The sequence below is a fragment of the Quercus suber genome, unplaced genomic scaffold, assembly GCF_002906115.3.
Source record: "Quercus suber isolate HL8 unplaced genomic scaffold, Cork oak 2.0 scaffold_1444, whole genome shotgun sequence".
NCBI lineage: Eukaryota > Viridiplantae > Streptophyta > Magnoliopsida > Fagales > Fagaceae > Quercus > Quercus suber.
In genome coordinates this window covers 2255-13158 of record NW_027070818.1, presented here as the reverse complement: position 1 = coordinate 13158, position 10904 = coordinate 2255, and the positions used below count along the sequence as shown (strand labels likewise).

The window sequence follows — 10904 nt, the reverse complement described above, 5'->3', positions numbered from 1 at the left end:
GCAGTGAGTGCATAATGTTGTGATGTTTAGGGGAAATGAAGTGGTGTTCTAGTTATTCTGTTTATTATCTATTTTAGTGGTTTTGTTCACAATTTGCACGTTGTTTTGTTTCGTTTGAAATTCATGCCAAAAATATGTATGATAAAACTTCTAGTTCCACTAACTTTAAAGTTCTTTTGCCAAAAGTCCGACTTATTTTAGATGAAAATTTCTTTGATTATTACTTGTATACAAAATTCGAGGATCAATAAAATGAAATAGGATCATAAATGGTAAATTTCATTAGTAACTATATGATATCTGAATATCGTTAGTGTTCTAAGTGATGTATAGTAAATTAATCACTTAGATTTTTTGGAATCAAAATGATAAATATATTATTATTACCTTTTTTTATAGGTATTGCTACTACTACAATCTGTAAATCAGATTGTTCAATGGAACCGTGCAGTCTAGTTAAATAGACCATTGTGCAAATGTCAGCATGAAAAGTTCCTTGCAATCACCAATTCACCATCCAATGCAGACAGCAGACCCATCTCACTTGCAATTGATAAACAGCCCAAGCCACAATCTGCAGATATTGTTGCCACCTGAAGGGATAATAGTACTAAGTGCAGTGCTTCCCCTTACATGGTGATCGCATATGAAGGAGCCTAAGCCACCTCTGCTAGTTGCTGTGTGGTACTTCCCAGTCACATTTATAGCAATCCCTATTAGAAGGTAGCCAGTTTTGCATGCCATGTTCCTGTTACCACCTCTAATAGTCTTTCATTTCTTGCATTCCATAATTCCTAGGCATTGGTGAACATAATTTCTGTATTTGGCGAATCTAGCTCTTGTATGTGGCCCGCAACACGCCAACACCAGATCAGAAAAAAAGCAAAAGAGACAGAAGAAAAGTAAAAGAAATTGATATATTGAATTTAAAATATTCATTATAAAGTTGTAGAGAACATTAGAAAAGAAAAATAAATTAATATAAAAATAAAGCTTAAAATCTTCGTCAATGATTATTATTATTATTATTATTGCAGCCAGTCATTGATTATTACTTTATATAAACTTAACTCAAATTTGATCCACTACAAAAGTATATATTAAAGATTGAAGCAATTTTAAACATGTCAGTGTGCTTTTGTTGCTTAGTTCTAAGCTATTGTTATGCTACTTGTCGTGTAAATAATTTCATTGTAAACTAAATTACTTGAGCGTCGTTTAGACTATTTTTTAGTTACAGACTTTACCACGTGTTGTTTGGTGATAAGCTGTTAGAGTTGGCGGGATTTTCTGTTATTCTTTCTGTTGTAGCCATTGTAGTGAGCTAGTTCTTTTATATAAAAATAATAATACAGAACGTATTATTTCACAGAATTAATGAGAATAACGACCACATTCTCTTAATTGTTCATTTATACACTAATTACAAATCCGAAAAATTATTCAAATTCCAAATAACATTTTTGTATTCAAGAAATTAAGCTCAAAAACCTTAAAATTCTTGTGCATTAATACTTTTTTTTTTTAATTTCAGGAAAATTAAAATATTTGTCATTTGAACAATAACTTTACTTTAAATTAAACACATATAATGCTCACAGCACAAGAATTTCTACCAAAGCCTACAATTCCTTTAATAATTGATATAATATATATATATATATATATGTGAAGAAAAAAGAGATAAATAAGGTTGAAAATTTGAATAAAATATCAAAAAATATGCGGAGCAGGAGTGATTTTAATCTGTTTTTGAAGAGGCGTATGTACGTTGTCCTTCCTACGTTAATCTGTTTTTGAATGCGTTCTAGACATGTTCTAGATCATGATGAGCATCATAAACAAACTGTCTTCATAGATTTTGCAAAGCGGCTATTGGCGTGGCACAAAGTTTAAAGATGAGGGTGAAGTGGGGTTGGCATAAAGGCCTTTGTGATTAAATTTGTTGGGAAAGAATGGCAGCCTCATTGGCAGTGGCAAGGTCTTTCAATTTCCAAAGAAAAAAAAAAAAAGGTTTGTGGAATTAAGCATCAAACTTTGTCAATGCTGATAGCCACTGGCGGCTCCATGTTAAAGCCAGGTGGTCATAGGACCACCCTTACCTGAAAAAAAAAATATATATATATATATATATATTATATATAAAATTTAAAGGTTTTATGATTTTTTTACCTTTAAAAAAATGTGTGACCACCTTAAATTTTTTTAAACTCAATATGATTAAACTTTAGACAAAGTTTAGCAACAAATCAACTTGGTTATAAACTAAGATTACAACTCCACTCGATATTTTTTTTAATAGATACAAATTTTGACAAATCCATAATTATATTACATTTTTTTTTCTTATATCCTTCGTACTTGCAAAACTTCAAGAATATCAAAGATCTATAGTGTTAGGACATATGTGAGTCAATAATAGGGACATATGTTTAGAGTGTGTTACTATTTTATGTAATTAGCTAATTTTTTGACAAAACGCACTTTACTTGTAATTGGGTAAATTTAGAGTGTGTTTAATGTTTCAAGAAACAAAATTTCAAATTCAAGTGTTAAAGCCATGCAAGTTTGTCCAAGAATCAAGTAAGAAAGTGGTGGGTTTTAAAACTCGACAACTAGCATCTATCGAGGTTTAAAAACTACTGAAACCCGTGCTTCGATAGCTAGCTCGATAGATAGGGTATCTATCAAGGTTTATGAAACTCAATTTTTCAGGACTGTTTTTCATCCAATCTGTGAATGTATGTTTGAGCTTTCTTTTCTCATAACCCTAAACATATATAAAGATTATTTTAAGAGCCGTAAAAGATGACACAAGTTGCACAAGAGCACAATTCCACAAGTGTGAAGAAATGTATAACCGAAAACCTAGTTTGTCATAATTCTTCTTTCTCTTCAAGAAGCTATTGTATTTGTATACCGTAGGATTTTATGACCGAGCAATTTTATGATCTTCATCGTCTGAATGAACTGAAGAACTTTGCAGTCAACATCTTTCTCAAGTTGGTGATCAAGTCGCATACTGAGATCCACGCAATTGATTAGTCACGTACTAGGAACCGTGTATTGAAAATGAGAAATTGTCATTACAAAACAAGTCCATTTGGGTATTGAGGTAAATGTTCAACTATAAGTTAGTATAAGATACTAAGATTCCTTTACTTGTAAACAAATCACCATGTCAATTTATTTTCTGCTACATACTTAGTTTAATTGGTGATTTATTTGTACTGCCACACGCTTTGCATGTTAATTTAATTAATTAATAAACTTGACTAATTAATCAATTAATTCATTACAATAGGTCAACACGTTTTTGGCCTATCAAATAACTTATGTTATCAATCAAATGTAATGAACCAAACACCGTAATGTGATATTAAGGTAATGTGCATATATCACATCAATAGTTTCGATACATACAATAGGAGGCAAGTTTCATCATTTGTTTTAAACTATTTTATGATCTATTATAATCTTTACTTTTTAATATAAAAAAGGTGGTCTTACCCTATGTACATTCTGACGTGTACCTTAAAATTTTGTTTTATTCATTTACATTTACCATCAATTTTCTTATTCAATTTTGATTATATATTGAAATATTTTCTTTAGTTGCCAGAAAAGCTTCAATAAAATTGTGTATAAATATTATTGGGAAGGAAATTTTCAGGAGAGAGAAGGCTATATTATTCTTCTAGTCAACTTGAAAACAATGTGGCTTCACTGCGATTCATATCAGCTTCAGATGAAAGTTGCAATCTTGCTTTCTTCAAATGCAAATTTAAAGAATCCAACATCATATATATAAGCCTGCCTTCAGGATGATCTCTATGTTCAACTGTAAATATATGAGTCTTCCCTTTTACTTGAACGAGGCTTTGTCCAGGAGATTTTCTCACTTTGTTAGATTTCATCATTGTTCTTATTGCTGCAACCCCATCCCACCTTCCTTTTGATGCATATATGTTTGCCATCTCCGCATATGGAACTGCCACATGGGGCTCCAATTCAAAGAGACGATGTGACACATATTCACCAATCTCTACATTACGGTGAACCTTGCAAGCACCAAGCAATGCACCCCATATGCCTGCATCAGGCTTGATAGGCATGAGGTGAATGAACTCCAGTGCTTCCTTTAGTTTTCCTCTTCGTCCAAGAAGATCTACCATACAGGAATAATGGTCTACTCCAGGACTTATATTATATTTCCTAGTCATCATACCAAAGTACTCCCACCCTTTCTCAAGCAAACCTCCATGACTACAAGCTTGAAGAGCAGCAAGAAATGTAATGTGATTTGGTTTCAATCCCAACTCCACTATTTGAGTGAAAAGGTTCAAAGCTTCTGTAAATTCTCCATTTAAAGCACAACCTGCAATCATAGTTGTCCAAGAGACGAGACTTCTCACAGGAATGGCATAGAAGAGCTCTCGAGCATCATTTATACAACCACACTTTGCATACATGTCAATGAATGCATTGCAAATGATTAGATTATCTTTTAATCCATTTGAAATAGAATAGTTATCAATCCATTTTCCAAGCTCAAGTGCCCCTATTTGTCCACAACCTGAGATCAAAGAAAGCATGGTAACTAAATCGGGTATATCACCAGTGGCTTCCATGGCATTAAACAAGGTCAATGCCTCATTCATATCCCCTTTTTCAGCATAACCACTAATCATAACAGTCCATGAAACACAAGTTCTATCAGACATGCTGTCAAACAAAAATCTTGCAGAATCCACATCTCCACACTTCGAGTACATAGAGACAAGAGTATTGACCACACATATATAGAGATCACAACCCAATTTGATTCCATGAGAATGAATCAGCATACCTTGAAATAGTGCCTCTGGTTGCACACATGATGAAAGTAGACTAACAATGGTGCTTAAATCAGGTCTAAATCCTTCTTGCAGCATGCATTTGTAATAATTAACAGCGCCAAAAAAATTCGCAAAATTTGCACACCCTGCAATCATGGAGTTCCAGGAGACAACAGTCCGTGTAACTATGTCAATTTCATTAAATACCACCTCTGCCAAACCCAAGTCACCGCATTTGGCATACGCAGCAATCCAAGTGTTAGCAACCAGAACATCAACATCTATGCCAATTTGAATTGCAAACGAATGAAGTGATTTCACCAATTTCAAACTCTTTGTATGCAAAACTCCCCGAGTTAACCCCATAACTGTAACCGAGTCAGGCTGAATCCCCGAAAACCTCATATCATGCAAAAGATGTGACACCGTATCAAGAAAACCCGATTGAGCAAACCCATGAAGTATTGCATTCCAAGAAGCCACATCCCTCATGGACATCCTCACAAACAAATTGTACGCATCATCTAACTGATTGCATTTGACATACATGTCAACCATTGCTGTCTGCACAAAGACATCGGACCAAAATGGAGATTTCATGACATGGCTGTGAATGATTTGGGAACATTTGAAATTGGAGACCTTGGTACACGCTTTTGCTAGAAAGGGGAATGTCCAATTGTTTGGTTCCACACCATTTTGCTTCATTTGACGGAAGAGAGTGAGGGCTTTGTGAGCATAACCATGGTTCACAGCTTCTCTGATGCTGGAGTTCCATTGACTGATGGTTGAGAAATTCAAAAACTGGTTGAGAAGGGGAGTAACAGGATGTTTGACCATTTCTCATTGTTTTGGTGGTGCAGAAAGATTAATGTGGAACTCAACTGTGATGACGCACTTTCTCTTGGACCCTGCTTACAGCCATATAATGATAGAATTAAAATGAATTCACATAGATAGAATTCCAATTAAAAGATTTGCAACTTCAATTCACCTGCTTGAAATAAACAGGAAATCAACAAAATTCAATTCAATTAATTACATTTCAAAATCAATGCTAATAAAAAAAAGGGTCTGTTTGTGTTACTTTTTTTTTTTTTTTTTTTTTTTTTGGGGGGGGGGGTATGCATAATATTTTAGAGTCATTTTTTTTATAGATGCCCTAGTACTTTTACACAGCTTATTTTTTAAAACAAAAGAATAGCTTCTTTGGAAGCCTAAGGTTAAGGCAAAGCCCAAGAACAGGTATCCGTAGTAGTAAATTAGGTTTTTCTATTTCATCTTATGTTTTATTTGGTTATTCTAGAGATGAGTATTTTTTGTAATTCTGTAAATGTGTTGGGTATGGGCCATAATTGTGGGCCTTGGATTTTATTGTATTCAAAAGCCTTATTTAGTTTATGGGACTTTATGTGTGGCCTTTGGCATGATTCAGTTAAGGTTTAGTTTACTAGACAAAGTAGTAGTCCTAATATTATTAGAAGTTAAGAGTTACCATCTACATAAGTGTGCTATTATAGTCAAGCAAGGAGTGAATCAATAAAATTTGAGTGCTTTTTAGTATTGAGGCATGTTACCCCTCTCTCTCTCTCTGACATTTGCTCACTGTTCACATGCTCTTTCACATATTGTTGATAAATTCGATATCTATTTCTTCTGACCTCTTTTCAACCCTAAATCAAATCCTTCCACTTGCCTACAAAATTCTTCTTTTAAAAAATGTAAAACCTGGACACACAAAACAACCCCCCCCCCCCCCAACAAAAAAAAACCTTAACCCACAACAAGCACATACAGACAACTCCCCAATTTGTTCTACATCAATTTGATACTAGACCCAAAATCATACTACAAGTTCTCTGCTGAAATTTTTTCCCGCCAACCACTCAACAAAATTTCTCATCCAAGATAATAATAACTCAAAGAATTGGATTCCAGCTTTAAGCCTATTGCTAAGACTATTAAGCTGCAAAGAAGTCTTTGAATCAGTTGAACACGAAGGTGAATTCAATAAAATACTCAAAGAATTATCCACTATGAAACAAAATTTGGATAGGCTGTCAGCCATTTTTCTTGATAAAATTTCTGTTGAAACCACCATTGATCAAGACCCTAAATCATTAAAATAATGTTCAGGTTCTGCCCATATGTTTCCCTCAAGCTCAATGTCTTTTTCTTCCTTAAATTCCTATGGACCAAGCACTAGCCAGGTGCCCCCACAGCAAACAAAATCCAATGTTGGGTTCACACATTAAGATGCTGGCTTTATGAAAAGAATCAGCCTTATCATCCACCATTACTCCGGTCTCAATTTTTTTTTTTTTTTTTTTTTGAGAAAGATGAACTTCGTGTTTGAGGGAATTTTGAAATTAGGTTAATCTACCAATAGTGACTCTAATGAATTTAGGAGAGGCCATTACTACCTAACATCAAAAAAATTTGCCCATATCCATGACACGTTCATAGAATGCAGTCTTAACATATAATCTCAATTTTGGTCCTAAAATAATCACAATTTTGATTAATAATTACTTCACATTTTCACTGTAAAGCACATGACCTTTGGAACTAGTCATACTAAACTTTTCATTAGCTAGCTAAAACAATTTTACAATATCAAACAAACCCTTTGTATATGATAGGAAACTCCAATGTCACCTATTCCATCAAAAGAATGTTGAATTGTTCATATTTCACACTAGTATTGATTAGGAAAGATTCTGGGCCAGAGCATCACACATTTTCAATTAACTTGGATGACAATTTCCACAATATATTATCTGATGGGAAAAAAGCTAGAGTATATAAACGTTAGTGTGCATGGGAAGAATTGTTTTTCCTAGATAAATCTTTTCTAAGCAAGTTGCATTGAGCATGAGGAAGCCTTCCAAGATACAAACACTTATAAGAAAATACTTGTGTCAAAATATTTGGACACTCGCATATTCATGAACTTTTGATTTTCTTCCTGGTAAAATTAACATTGTGTTCCAGCATTTTAAAGCTAAATAATCCATTATGGTTGACCCCTTAATGCAATAAATTTGTTTTGCAATTGCAGGTTAAAATCAAGAAATTCAGCCCATTGATCAGTTAAGTTAATGATAATTTACTTTTGGAGCTTTAAAATTAGTTCAATCCAGCATAATTGTAATTTCAATAATGAGTATTTGCCTCCCCTTTTTCTTTGCTACATTTTAGTAAGATCCATCTAAACTCCACACAATATACTATTATTATTATTATTTATTATGTAATTTTAGCATACTATATGTTCTAAAGTTCCAGGTAGTGATATCACACCTTAAACATTGTTGCTAAACATTCATTATCACTACCTTAAACGTTGTTGCTAAACAATCATTGTAGTAATAGCCAGAGATTTAAGTCACAATGGGACATATTCTGTTTTAAAGATTGTTGAATATTTGAATGACAAATCAAATTTCCCTCTAAAATACGCTGCAAGTTTCACAAGTTTGAAAATTTGGATGCATCCAAAATTTCAAATATGAACCTAATGGACAATCCATCTACAAGACTTACAGAGTCAATCCATAATTTAAAAATCTAGTTGTGCTCTCTTTGGGGTATAATTTAATTTCAGGTCCAATTCCGTGGTCTACAGGGAATCTTTTGTTTTTGAGATCCTTGAACCTTGAGACTAATCAAATTAACAGAACTCTCCCTCAATGTTTTGGATAGCTATCCAAATTAGAGTATCTAAATATTGATTCAAATATATTGGAGGGTGTAGTATCTAAAGTCCATTTTGCCAATTTAATGAGACTAACAACACTTGTTGCATCTCGAAATCGGCTGACTTTAAAATTAAGTGACACATGGGTCCCGCCTTTTCAGTTGAACGCTTTATATTTGAGATCATGGAAATTGGGGCCAAAATTTCCTTTATGGTTTTGTTCACAAAAGCATCTTGAGTTTTTGGATATATCTAACACAAGGATTTCAGATGTGATTCCTTGTTTGTTTTGGAACTTGTCTTCTTAGTTTACTTATCTGAATTTCTCTCACAATCACATTCATGGAAATATTCCATATCCCAATGCTTTTGTCCATATCATCAGTGATTGATATGAGTTCAAATCAATTCATAGGTTCATTACCTTATATATCCCTTAATGTGAGTTTTCTTGATCTTTCTAACAATAAATTGTCTGGATCTATTTCTCACCTTTTGTGTTACAAGATGAATGACGTCAAACATATGAAATTGCTCAATGTTAGAAAAAATCTCTTATCAGGAGAAATAAGTGATTGTTGGAAGATGTGGCAAAGTTTGTTTGCCTTAAATTTGGGAAACTACAATTTTACCGGTAGTATCCCAATATCCATTGGTTCTTTGGTTGCTCTTTCATATTTGCACCTACACAACAACAAATTCTCTGGAAAAATACCACTATCTTTGAAAATTTGTGAACAGTTGGTGACCATTGATATTGCTAAGAACAAGTTTGTTGGAAGCATACCTTCATGGATGGAATATAATTTGTCAAAGTTGGTGATTCTCAACCTTCACTCAAATAATTTTCACGGTTACATTCCGAAAGAATTGTGCCTTCTAACTTCACTTCAAATCTTGGACCTTTCAAAAATAGGCTATTTGGAAGCATACCTAAATGTGTTTACAATTTTATTTCTATGACCCAAGCCACATATCACAACTCAGAGTATTCCTTTCTTTTATATTAGCAATCACTAGGATATAATTCTATACCTTTCGAAAGTGAATTGCTTGTGATTAAGGGAAAAGTTCTTGAGTACTTCACCACTCTTCAAATGGTAAAAATTATAAATTTTTCCAAGAACAATTTATCTAAAGAGATCCCCAGAGAAGTGACTAGTCTCACAGGATTACAATCATTGAATTTGTCATTTAATATCTTGACTGGAAGGATTCCTGAGAATATAGGTGATATGAGATCATTAGAATCTATTGATTTCTCAGTAAACCAACTTTCAGGTCAAGTTCCAAAAAGTATGTCAAGTTTGACATTTTTAAGTCACTTAAACTTGTCAAACAACAATTTAACTGGGAGAATTCCTTTAAGCACTTAGCTACAAAGCCTCAATTTGTCCAGTTTTTTTGGAAACAAACTTTGTGGACTTCTACTTATTGAGAACTGTACTATAAAGGATGTAAAACCCATCTCTGAAAACAAATGGAGCAAGCATTTTCATCCACTTAAGCTGGATTGGTTTTATGTGAGTATGGCACTTGGATTTGTGGTTGGGTTTTGGGTTGTATTGGGTCCCTTACTATTGTACAAGCAGTGGAGAATCATGTACTTTCAATTCCTTAATCACCTAGGGTACAAGCTTTGGAGTGTTGTGGCACAAACTTGGTAGTAGTGTAACTAAATGTTGCAAGTTTCATAATATTTAGTGCAAAAGTTTTATAAACTGTATGGATTACAACGTAAAATCACTTTTCAATTAATAAAAGAAATTTATCACTTAAAACAATGTACAATTCGTTCAGGTAAATAATTTTTAAAAAACAGAGAAGTATAAAATTGCTTTTCTCTAACCCTCTCATGGGTCTCCATTTTGGGGGCAATGAGTCAACGGTTGTGGAGATCGAGCAAAAGCAGTTTGTAGAGAAGTGTTTCTTTGTCTCTAAGTATGGTATTTTTTTTTCCCCACTTTGTTATAGGTATGGTTCCAAATTTCCAATAGGTAAATTTTGTGAATAAACCTGTGAATTTTTATCATTTGTTTTTTGCTTTCATGCTTTTATTGGCTCTTTAGATTGCTACTTGTTATTGTGATTGATAAAGCCCACAAGTTGTTCATTGGATTTGGTAATTTCGATTTTTGTCCTATGGTTATATTTTGAACTTTTACACTTTGTAACTTTACGAATGAAACCGTATCTCCCTGTGTTCAATGGTGATGGGTGAGATCCATTTGCAAGCATGGACTGCTATTTGGGCCTCCCAATTTGTGTTTATATTTATTCTGCTTTATGACCTATGATAACTTCCACCAGTTTTATTGATTCTATGGATTTTGTTTTATTGTTTGGGCCATAGTGGACATTTGCTT

At 33.4% G+C, this 10904-nt stretch overlaps 1 protein-coding gene across 1 annotated transcript; it reads right to left on the bottom strand.

The window, feature by feature from the left end:
• Positions 1 to 3628: 3628 nt before the first annotated feature.
• On the bottom strand, positions 3629 to 5775 carry LOC136065972 (pentatricopeptide repeat-containing protein At4g19191, mitochondrial-like). The gene has a single exon (XM_065769821.1). It carries the CDS (start codon positions 5676 to 5678, stop codon positions 3702 to 3704), a length of 1977 nt encoding a protein of 658 aa, XP_065625893.1. The 5' UTR covers positions 5679 to 5775; the 3' UTR covers positions 3629 to 3701.
• Positions 5776 to 10904: the final 5129 nt, after the last annotated feature.

Bases quoted from the DNA above. Each gene is read 5' to 3' on its own strand.
- LOC136065972 (XM_065769821.1), bottom strand. From the start codon at position 5,678: ATGGTCAAACATCCTGTTACTCCCCTTCTCAACCAGTTTTTGAATTTC.